This window comes from Cyprinus carpio, chromosome B10 (genome assembly GCF_018340385.1).
Source record: "Cyprinus carpio isolate SPL01 chromosome B10, ASM1834038v1, whole genome shotgun sequence".
Classification (NCBI taxonomy): domain Eukaryota; kingdom Metazoa; phylum Chordata; class Actinopteri; order Cypriniformes; family Cyprinidae; genus Cyprinus; species Cyprinus carpio.
The window spans coordinates 3,464,916-3,477,344 of NC_056606.1; the positions used below are offsets into that span (position 1 = coordinate 3,464,916).

At 36.5% G+C, this 12,429-nt stretch overlaps 1 protein-coding gene across 2 annotated transcripts in view; it reads right to left on the reverse strand.

The window, feature by feature from the left end:
• Positions 1-270: 270 nt before the first annotated feature.
• The window catches only part of cdc42se2 (CDC42 small effector 2), a 39,103-nt gene continuing 26,944 nt past the window's right edge, over positions 271-12,429 (reverse strand). For both annotated transcript variants that reach the window (XM_042732132.1, XM_019099139.2), the window contains exons 3-5: positions 7,381-7,482; positions 5,643-5,762; positions 271-858 (exon numbers count right to left, since the gene is read on the reverse strand). In XM_042732132.1, the coding sequence (XP_042588066.1) occupies positions 5,661-5,762; positions 7,381-7,482 (204 nt within the window). In that variant the 3' untranslated portion in view covers positions 271-858; positions 5,643-5,660. The remainder of the gene's footprint in view (positions 859-5,642; positions 5,763-7,380; positions 7,483-12,429) is intronic.

Sequence of the window (12,429 nt, forward strand, 5' to 3'; positions counted from 1 at the left end):
GACTACGTCCTCTTAGGAGCTCCATACTTTTACACACAGAAAATGATCTTATTGTGAGTCCAGTCATCTGTGGCCAATAGGTGGCGCTGTTTTGTGGCCAAGTTACCTGAGTAAATTTACTCACAGTTCTCATTACCTTATTTAATGAAACGCCCTTGTAATCGTAGCTACAACGATAAAGAGCACTAGAACTAATCAAAATAATTTTTTCTGTACACTATCTATAGCTTCAGTTGCTTTACATCAAGTTACAGATGTACATTGACAGAGCAGACAGCAGAAGAAGAAACACCACTCACGCCTTTCAGCATCAGTGATTATGCTAATCTGAAAAATCACTACAATGAAAACAGAAGAAAAAAACAAGAAATGCAAAAAGTAAATAGCAAAGTAACAATCACATTTCCTTCAAAATGTCATTTGATGTGCTCATGTTTAAAGACAAAGTACTTCCTGTCCTTCCGTTGCACTGAGCAGACTGGCACCGCATGACTGTGAGCAGCCACTTTCTCATACAAACACTGTTGTCCACTCCACGCTGATCACTGAATCAAAAATAAAAGCAGTCTTTTCATGAGCAAACAAAAGAGAACCAACCCAAAACGACTGTTCGCATTGGTTCCAGACCCACAGGTGTGTGTGATGAAAAGCAACAGTTTACAGAAAGCAGGGACACACTTTGCACTTCTAGGTTGGAGGGGCATGCGATGAAACAACACTGAAGCACTGTGGGATCCTGCCTCTTTGCACATCTGTCCATGTGCTTGCTGGGTAAGAATGAGGTGAGAAGTTGCCGCCGGGGCACGTGGAGAGCTGCTGGAGGGGAACCAGAGAGCAGAAAAAGCTCATCACGGGACCCTGCAGAAAATATCACACTGATTAGCTTCATGCAAAGAGGTTGACCACTGCTGTAAAGCTTCCAGAGCTTACAGTGTTTAAATCCACAAGCGGGAACGTTCAAGTTTCGAATAGCTTGCAGAAGCGTGAAGTGCGTGATGATGTTTATGTGATCTGAGTTTTCACTGTTCGGACATGCAGATGAGGGCGCTGTGATGATGTTAATGACCCTGTCAACAGGTCTCCTCGGTTGTCTTCTCATTAGCACCGTATGCTGTGTATTGGTATCGAAGCGTGATTAGTGATGAGTTTTCCTGTTCGGTGGGATGATGTTTAGTTGACATGACAAATTTTGTGGTGATTTTTGGGCTCTTTTTAGGGGTAATTGTTATGAAGATGACATGATGATGTAAGTTTTGTGATTAATCACACAAGCTCAAGATACTTTCACGTTTTAGCCACTGTTATGAAGATGACATGCATAGACGAAAAAACACACCAGACATTAACACCCCACTTTGTGATATTTTTTTTTAATAAACTGTTATGTTGTCTGTGAAGTTTCAGCTCAAAATACTCCACAAATCATTCTTGAAAATGCCTATTTTGAGTGGAAGCAGAAACACGGTTGCTAACAAGCTGCTGCTCTGCTTTTCCAGATTATGTGACTTTACAGCTCGTTCCTCAAATACTCTGCTAAAAAACATCTTTGGTTTTGATTTATCTATCACACTGAGTGTTTTAAACCATGCTTACACAGTGTTCTGAGCACACAGTAGTGTGGCCACATAATAGGAGGGTTTATATGGACACTGTTGTTCTATAACTTCCGGGGGTTTGATCATAATGGTGCATACTGCTTTATTTCTGTGTGACTAATTTTTAATCCTGATAAATTGATTCATTCAATCAATGATCAATGTATCACTAATTTGTGTGATAAACATCAATGCTTTTCAGATTGGGCCGACCAGTACACGCTCACAGTCAAAGGATTGACGATCGACAGGATTGCCGCTTGAGTGACTAGAATGTCGGTACCTAAAGACAAAACTCTAGTCATGAACTGTTTATATATGGTTCAATGGCACGCAACTATTTTTATCAAAGTTAAAATTATCTTATTGGAGGATTTGTGCCATATGGTTTAATGATTTGGCGGGGACCACGTACACCGCCAGACATGTCTAGTCATGAAGATGTTTTATATATTTTCAATTTCAGCAGGCAACTATTTTAACAGCTACACAAGAGTGAAACTGGGCCAAAATACAAAAAAGGTTAAACATTCAATGTGCTGGAACATATTATTTTTGTATCTGTACTCATGTAACCAAATGGGTACATAAAGGGGTCATATGGTGCTGCTAAAAAAGAACATTATTTTGTGTATTTGGTGTAATGAAATGTGTTCATTGCAGTTTAAGGTTGAAAAACACACATTAGTTTTTCACATAACATTATTGTTTCTCCTCTATGTCCAGCCTTCCTGAAACGTGTTGATTTTTACACAAGGCTCATCAGTCTGAAAAGCGAGGTGTGCTTTGATTGGCCAGCTATCCAGTGTGTTGTGAACCTCAAGCGTGTGATGGAAATGATACACCTCTCAACATACTGTGATGCCTTGTCCAGCCGGAGCGACGAGACATGAAACATAAAACCCATTTAAACCGTGATATAAACATGATTTGTAGTCGTGTTTTCTTTTTGAAGGCCAAACAAAGTAGTTTCGCTTTCACAGTGAAACACACAGCGTCTATACGGACATGGCAGTGGCGGCAAACAACAGTACTACAATGAGAATAAAAGGTACACCTTCTTTCTTTGTGAACATCTTGGCGGCGTTATGTAAATCTTCCCTATTTAGAGATGTGGGGGCGTGTTAGAACGAGCCAGTTCAGAGGGGCGTGGACGAGTTCAACGTTTTATAAAGATATATACTCTTTGGATTTCAGACTTCAGTCTTTGCAACTTCACAGATCTTCTTTATGCACCAGAGCTTTGTATGTAGTAGTTGAGTTGCTCTCTATGGAGGGTCAGAAAGCTGTCAGATTTCATCCAAATATTGAAGAGTTTTATTAGCAAAAACATAACTTTAACTTTATTTATTATTTTTTTTTAAATCATGTTTTCTATTATGTTATCATGTTTTTATTGTGCTTTATTGTGTTAGTTAGCTGTGTTTCTAGGTGTTTTTTACCTAATCAAATAAATAACCCACTGCGCGCACAACGAAAAAAAATGATTTTTGAAAACTGTTAAAAACAGAGTTATCTGTTTTTGCAAATGACCCCTTCATATTTTAATTTGTGTTCCGAAGATGAAGGTCTTACGGGTTTGGAACGACATGAAGGTGAGTATTAATGACAGAATTTTAATTTTTGGGTGAACTATCCCTTTAACAGTGTCTGTTCAACTTTTTAATGTTGTGCTGATTTTCTCCCCCACCACCAGGGGGTGCTAGTTATGCTGTCTGTGTGTGATATGAGCTGAGGCAGTATCAGCAAGATAGGAAACTGGTTAGCTACATCCAAAATCGCATAGTTCCCTACTATATAGTATATGATAAACTATGTGAGGCAAGTAGTAAGTCAGAATTCATAGTATTCAAAAAACAGTAGCCAAAAAGTACTACCACCCGGATTCTGAAGTGTGCAGTCGATGGACACTTTACTATCCCATGAGGCCTCGGGAGAGGATTAATGAATGCCAGTGACACAACTGATGATGGCAGGTCATGTGACAGTAATAAATTGGTGGATGTAGTACGCCCCGAATTTCATTCATAGCATTTTAGCACTTCACAATATTGCATCGTCTCAGAGTCAATGGGGTTTTTGGTTAAATCCCCTAAAATAAGGTCCGTGGTTCACACAAGCTCACGATACTTTCACATTTTATTCTACGATATAAAACACACCAGTTACACCCCACTTGTGATTTTTTTAAAACTGTTACATTTCTTAAAAAAGACGATTGCTAACAAGTTGCTAAATGTGACTACAGGCGCTGTCGGAGAGATATAACGTCATCAGTTTATCAATTTACAGTATTTTCCAACTGTGGTATGATTTGTAGAACAATTAAATGTAGAATAACCAATTATTAGTTTCCCGCATTTTATATTGTTGTTTGACAATGTTTTTTTTGCTTTGCCCCGAAATGCAACAAGTCTTCGGATGGAAGATGCTCGTTTTATCACTTTCCCACAGATGTATCCCAGCAGAGACTCGGGTTCGGACCATAAGGTTAACAAATACTGCATGTAAACACCACATTTACCGTCTTAGTCACGGTGAAGGTGAAACTTTAACAATGCATGGTGCTTAAAGCCACGTTAAAATTAAATGATTATGGCCACATGAAGCTGTTAGATTGAGGACTTTCTACAAGCAAGGATAAAATAACATTTTGTGTATCCACCCTGGCCGAAATGTGCTACTTTATTCACTAAAATACATTTAATCTCACCATATCCAAAAACTCACTCACTCTGCTGTTATTTAATAGATTAAATACACTAAAATTGTATTGAATACTATGCGGAGACACAGTTTTAATTAAAATATTCATATTAATCAAGGACGTATTGACTTATTTCGAAATATACAGAAATACATGCTTTCATATGTGCTTTAGTTTTTATTTTTTAATTTATTCACTACTTAGTCCTACTATTTATTATTAATGTTTTAGTTTGGCTGTAGTTTTGTATTTATTCCATGAAAAGGTTCATGAAATGTGAAATTAAAATTCACCCACAGAGTAAATCCTTTTCACTGAACACTTGCACTTGTATTTAGGCTTCAAAATTAATAAAAGTTATATCTTTATCTTTAGTATTTTGTGAAGATTATCTTCCAGGACAAAACGTATAAGTTTCACGAATATCAGAACTGACCGCCACAAATAGATTTTCCAAAAGGATTTGACTTCGTTGAATAAACATAAGCACTGTTTCAAAATCAAAGCGCGGCACTAGTGTTTTTATATTAGTGTATATCTGAAGGAAACCAATTTCATCATGCAGCGTTTGTGAGCGCAGTGCTGTTTTTTGTACAGCGTTTCGTGGGAAACAGATATTTTTACCGCTCCAAAAGCAGCACCTAGTGTTAATGGAGACAGTGGTTTGTGCATATTTTTTACCATTCAAAAAGATGTTAATGATTATATGTGTTTTATTTTACAATGATGTTAGGACTGAGAGTCTGAACAGTTGGGTTGTTCTTTTGTAAAATGATTTATATTTATGGGTATGAATGACCTGATTGTACTCAAATTTGTATTACTCATAATTTGCCAGTGATCTTAACTGAATGAAAGTCTTTAGTGAATGAGTCACTGATTTCTGTGGACCTTTTTCATATAAACGAGAGCTTCAGTTAATGCAAACAGTTCTGTAAAATCCCTTAAATGCACAAAACCACCATTTACTGTAATACAGTTGTTCTCTCTTTCATTTATTTGCATAATTGCTATAAAGCTTAACTTGTGGGGTATTAACATGAAAATATCTTGAAAAATATCTTATTTCAGGCATTTAAACAAAAACACATTCAAAAAAACAAATGTTTCATAACAATGGACATTAATGCATTTAAAAGTTGACACAGAAAGCTTAAGTGTCTTAAGGTCATGATTATACCATAGATCATGAATCAATTCATGCAGGGGTTAAACCTACAAGCTTTTAGCTTCCAGTTCAGATCTTAAGCACTAAACCACACAATAATTGCATTACATTGTAGCAGATATGATGTTATTCCAGCCCACAAACAGTAGAAACTAAAGAGTGGTTTACTCACCCCTTCCAACGACACAAACTATCCTGCTTTTGTATCCACCAGCTGCATCTGTACATTAACAGACATGGCCTCTCCTCCATAGCCTCCTTTAGACTGCATCTGGTTCTGAACTGAGTTCACCTGGACATAGGATTAACACAATATCAACCCAAACGGAGTTTGAAATCTATCGTCACTTTCCTGCAAGAGCACACCCCGCAGAAAAGCTGCTGCATGCCTGGATTTAATAGGGAAGCTGAAACACCAGTAAAACAAACTATAATCAGCTTAAGCTAAAGGTTGTTGGGCTTGATATAGTGTTCATTACAACTTACTAAAGATCCAGTGGTCCATATGCATCCAGGAGTCGTTTATATGTGCATGATTTGGACGCCGGGAAATATATAAAGCAAATATGCCTGTGAACGCATTTTGTAAATACAAAATAGGTTGGTTTTAATTTTGTTTGTTAATTTTTTTAATTGTTAATTATTTTTTGTTATATGTCCAGCCCAAAAACTTGTCAGTGTTTATTTAAAAACATCCAGTTTATATTTCAGCGATGAGTTGTCTATACGACATATAACAATACAACATATAAGGTATGATTTTACCACAAAATTCAACATATTAACACAAAATGATAACTGCAAATCCATGTTTCGCTGCCTGGAGTCAATTTGTGTCTTTGAAATTGTAGCAATCCATTTGCTTCTCTTTTCTGTAGCTTTCCACAGTCTGTAAAAACATACCTCAGATTTCTTGTCAGATCTCTTTGTGCAGTCAAACACAAAGCTCTTTCTCATTTTAGATGTGTTTTGTGTGTTCTGTCACAGCATTCACGCTGAAAACCAGTCTTTTGTCACTCAGTGGGGGAACCGCAGTCACATTATCAAATTAAACACCCCTGGCACATGGCTTCAGAAGAATAGTGCACGAGTTGTATGGACTACTTTTCTTACTTTCTTTGTTTGTTCTGAGCTTGAGTTGTTCGGTGTTTCTGGTTTTACAGATCAAAGCTGCACTAAACCTTTCTCTAATACTAGAGCATAAAGTGGGTTAAAGCCTGGATGTTGTAGAGACTTTTCTGCAGAATCGCATTGTAAGTGTAAAGACGACTTCACGTGTGAATCCAACGAGATGACTGAACATGAATCGTTTGAATTTGATCAAGTCCGATTCTGATTCTGCTTATCGATTCCGAATCTTATTGATTCCCAACGCAGTTAAAAATGAAGTTAAACATTTAGATATCAAACATATTTATTCTGTGTCTCTTTTTTCAAAACATTTAATTGCTGCTGAACACTATGAACAAAAATCAGCCGGTTACATAAAAACTGGACTCGATTAAGAGCTGTTTGTGTGCAAAATAGAGCTGCACGATTCTGGATACATTTAGACCTTTTTTGTTTTTTTAAATGGAGGTTGTAGTTCTATATTAGAAAGAAATATTATCCAACTAAATAAAAAGTATTAATGTAACGATTCAATGACTCACTCAAGATTTACATGTTTCATTAGTGGAAGAATCAGTGATTTTGAATGAATCTCTTGAATGAATGATTCAAAGACAAATACATTTTTAACAGCCCCTTTTCGCCTCCTTAAAAAAAAAAAGATGTGCACACAGGAATTGATGGGTGGAATCGAAAGTTTAATTTTACAACAAGTATTCGATTCATGACCTAAAGTATCCGATTCTGGAACTGGAATTACTTTTCGATTCCCAACCCTGCTGAACATTAGCTGTACTCACAGAGTTCATGCCACTGAAGATATCTCCAGAGCCTACGTGAGCCGTGTGGACAAAATTAGTCGGCTCGCCGATCATACTCCGATCTATACGTCTCCGCCTCTTCTGCAGAATAAGAAACAAACATAGATGAATACATATCTAAACATATTTCAACAGCAATGTTCCTTTACCCCTCATAGCTTTACATTAAAGAGTTCGTTTAGACAAAAATAAAACTGTTATCATTTACTCACACACATCGTTCCATGACTTTCGTTCATCTTTGAAACACAAATAAAGAGATTTCTGACTTTCCAATGAAAGTTCATTCCACCAACACCTCATTGGTTTTATTTTAAGCATCAAACAAGCAGTTTTTATCAACACATAAAATTAAATCTCTTCAGAACACTTGGAATAAAGTGTTAGATTCTTATGAATTGGGTTTATAATGTCTTGAAAGTTTTGGTTACCTGGACTTTCAATGGAGCGACAGAAACCTCTCAAATTTCGTTAGAAATCTTTAAGAAACCAGTACTATGCCATTAGTTTCAAGGCCTCAGGAAGAGCAATCTTTTTGGTTTTAGCACATCATTTTCAGCCCTATTCCTTAAAATGATCAATGTTTAATCCATAAACTTTAATGAAAACGAAATAGAAAATGAGTTAAGACTAAAAAAAGCTCAAACCCAGCTGAGGACACTTCATAAATCCATCATACACCACGCCAAAGCAATACTGTTAATAACATGCCATTTTCATGATCCCTTTTATTTTGATTAAATTATTAACATTTTGCATATTCTGCAAGGGGCATGTACATTTATGAGCACAACTGTGTGTTTAAATACCTCTCAGTCAATACAAAGTTGATGGGGAATCCTTGCTTGGCTGTGGCTCATTCACTAAACAGATTAGAAGTCAATGAATGCTCTTAATGTGCCAGACATCGACAGAAACCTTCACTCTTCTGTTTCTCAGTATCGAGTCAGACGTGACAGACTGCAGTTGCTATGACAACTGGACACTGACAGAGGAGATGGCTTTTCACAGCTCACCGCTCCTGCGTTCATCAAACCTGTAGAGCTGCAGCTGTTTTACATCAACATACTCCACGCACGTTTATGCTACTCTCAAGTAAATATTAAAAGGAATACACAGAAAAGCACAGTTTCCTGTGCTAGCTAAATATTCTCATGAAATCCTTTTTTTTTTTTTTTCAAAAGAAGAATTTTGATATTAAATACCAGGAAAATAAATGATAACATGCCACAGTAGATTTATTAATTATAAAAGTCTTATCAATACTAGGCCAGTTTTCACCCTCAGCCATCACTGAATATTAAAATAATATATAATTGAAAGGCTTTGAAGGCTTTTTTGCAACTTTCCTTCAGTGACTGACAAAAAGTAGCAAGATATTATCTGAAATAACTCAAGAACTGAACATTCAGTTGACTCCAAAGTAAAATGTAAAGTTACTGTAACAACCATGCATGTTTGCTGTGAAACAATTTCTCATTTTTAATATTTCAAAATAAAACATCAGGTGGCCTTTATTATATTGTTACATGTTCAAAACTCTAAATCCCTGGCTTTCAAGTCTTCGATTAACTGTTAATCTGTGTGTGGTTGTATTTACTGTCCTAATAGTTTTGGGATCATGAGAGTTGTTGGGAGCGCAGCATGTGGCCCTCAGGATCTGTCAGCAGAAATCAATATAATGGACAAAACCTCTTATTACTGCAATTTTTCAACACCGCTCCAAACGGCCAGTGAGCTGTGAGGAAACGCACAGCAGAGAAGGTCAACGATTAAGCACCTTCCCTTTTTATGACACATTTTTAATTTATAAATACAATGAAGACTACACATTAAGTGTGATCTGCCAACTTAGGCAGCATTTGAAAACATCATAGACATGCACCAAAAGCAGAAGGCTTTCCGAAATACCTTCTTTAGGCCAAATGACTCTATGACTCTAAAGCAGGTGAGAATCTGGATGCATCGGAGCACATTGTTTTCTGTGGATGTATGCAAACTGGAAGTTGTTGGGGCACAGCGTTTCTCACCCAGTATGAGCTCCATCATGCCATAAGACATGAATAGTGTGTCATGATGTGTCTTTACGAGCAGATTTTCTTGTTAAAGGTGAGATATCATGAAAATCTCACTTTTTTTCCCTGTGTTTAAGTGCTATAACCAGGTCCCTGGTGCATCTACCAACTCAGAAAATGTGAAAAAGATTAACCCAGTAATATTTTGGTAAGCCTCTTTCTGCAAGCTTGTGAAAAAAACGAGCGTGTCAGATTTCACTCCCCCCGTGATGTAGAAAGGAGACCTTAATCTGCATGTTTCCACCCACAGTTTCCACCCGTTTTTGTAACTCCTCTGTGTTTTTAAAATAAACTTGTGTGTATTTGACAGTTTAAGTGCAATAAGACACGAAAGAGAACTTAGTTTGAAGCCATATGACAGCTGTTTTCTGTGTGACTTCTTAAAAAAAAAAAAAACTGTACAACTCCAAACTTTTGAATGGTAAAGTATATATAGTATTCATTCAATAGCAATTCAAGAAAAGTATCTAGTGAAAACTGTGTGTTGAGTCTCTATGTGTTTCCAGTGAGAAGCGCTGTTTGTGTGATGCTGTTGGTGCTGTTTGATCAGGAGGTGTTTATAGATCCTCTTTCCTCACAGAGGAGGAAGGTTTCAGCACTCGTCACAGGATAGATGACAGCTCATAATTAGGACACAGTCTCTTTGCTCCAGGGAAAGTGTGACCTAATTTAATAAGCACCCATCTTCTTAAATTACACACTGATTTAAGATCAGCCGCCCTTATTGCAACTTCCCAAGTTCTGCAGAAAACTTTTGCACTAATGTTATTAGTCATTTGTGTAAAGCGAACACTGACAATAACTCTATTAGACTCACAAAACAGCAAAATACAGAGAGTGGCTCCATCAAGTGTCTGAAAAATTAAGTCGGTCACATTTTATTTTAGCCAAATTCAATTGTTGGACTGGGTCTGTTTAGGCATCTAATTCTTCTCTAAATCTGCTTTTGATATTTTGATCTAATACTGAATTATAGAGTCATCTGTGGTTGCATTGTATGTAAAAAAAAAAAAATACAAATATTTTATTGGTTTTCATAACGAAAAATTAATCAATATAATGTTACAGATGAGAAGTTAATATGTTCATAGGTTTAATTTTTTCAAATTGTTTTGATCTCATAATGTTTAATCAGAATGTAATATTTAGATCTTCCTGTGTAAATGATGTATGCAGGACTCCAATCATTTAGTCCACATTAACCCCGACCCTGTAAGCTCTTGTTCATACACCTTCACTTTTGAGTGCCACGCCCACATCTCAACATCCAACCAGCAAGCCATGCACAGAACCACGTCTCCACCCAGCAGTTTTTTTCATTTCTGATAATCCGTTTTACTCAGATGTATGCCACCATACAGAACAAAATAACTATAGCTACTTTAGTTTCAGTACAATGTCAAGTTTAAAACACTTGAAATTACTTAAAATTATTTATTGAAATGACTTGTACAATCAGTGATTTTTTTTTATGGTGTACAATGTGTGCACACATTTCAAACACCAGTCAGGTAAATTTCATAAGTGCCTGTAATATCACAAGTCTCAGAAATTCCTTGTGTGCTTTAGCTTTGAAAGGCCAAAGGTGGCAAATCTCTCAACTTATACAGCTTCAGTCAAACCAAACCCAATTAAACTTATCAGCAGTTTTCAAGTTTAGAGAAAATGTGACCAAAACATAAAATTTCAATTTAACAAAATCCTCCTCAGGCTGTTCCATGCTCTTTAGAAGATCCTCACTGACTTTCATCGAACGAATCTTCCCTCCTCACTGCATTTCATGCTGGTCAGCCTTTAGTCTCTGTCGTGCATCAATAAACGCCTTTGAATAACAACATCCACACATTCTTTAACACCAGCTATTAGTGTTTTGTCAAAGAGGGACATCTCTGAATGATTAACATTGGCTTGAATCCTTAATAAAGTTTGTAGTGTTGGTATGCATATCACTGGACATGTTGATAAATCAGTTTTGAGAGAGATTCTGTTATTTTTCCCTGCCAGTGGAATTTGCTTATTTCACACAACATCATTAGAGCTGATCCTGAGCCGAGACCTGGGTAACTGTTCGATTACTGACTATCAGTGTTGGGGGTAACACACTACAAGTAACATGAGTTATATAATCAGATTACTTTTTCAAGTAACTAGTAAAGTAATGCATTACTTTTTAATTTACACGAAACTATCTGAGTTGCTTTTTCAAAAACAGGTGCATCTCAAAAAATTAGAATGTTGTGGAAAAGTTCATTTATTTCAGTAATTCAACTCAAATTGTGAAACTCGTGTATTAAATAAATTCAATGCACACAGACTGAAGTAGTTTAAGTCTTTGGTTCTTTTAATTGTGATGATTTTGGCTCACATTTAACAAAAACCCACCATTTCTTTATGTTTGTATCAAGAAAACAAATCAATTGATATAGGCTACTACCATAATGTTACCTTTTGCTTACTAGTCCAGATCTTCAAATAACAGACTGCACAACTGTTACTAACAAGCCTAAGTCAAGAATTTATCTAATAGTCCTAAATGTTAAGACATTTGCAAACCCTGAATACAAAATGTACTCAGGTTAAACTTGGCAAACAGTCTCAAAATAGATTTCCTCACACCCGTCTTATCAGTAAATCATTTTTTGGTTAAATGAAGTCGTGGTATGCCTGTTAGGGCTGAAGGATTTTGTTATTATAAATCTCTTCAGCATTGTTAACTGAGCAGAGACACATTCTGGCATAATTTGTTGTGACAGCCGACATCTCGCAGAATGTGTGATGATTAAAATGGCTGGGGCAAAAAGAGCAAAGTTATTCACATCCACACAGAGCCAAGGATATCAGACCCATCAAACACACATGCTTGTAGATGAGCATAAATCAGATGTGTGCTAAAATATGTGCTGTTACCACGATGCAAACACACTACTACTGTTACTTATCGTTTTTTGTCTTT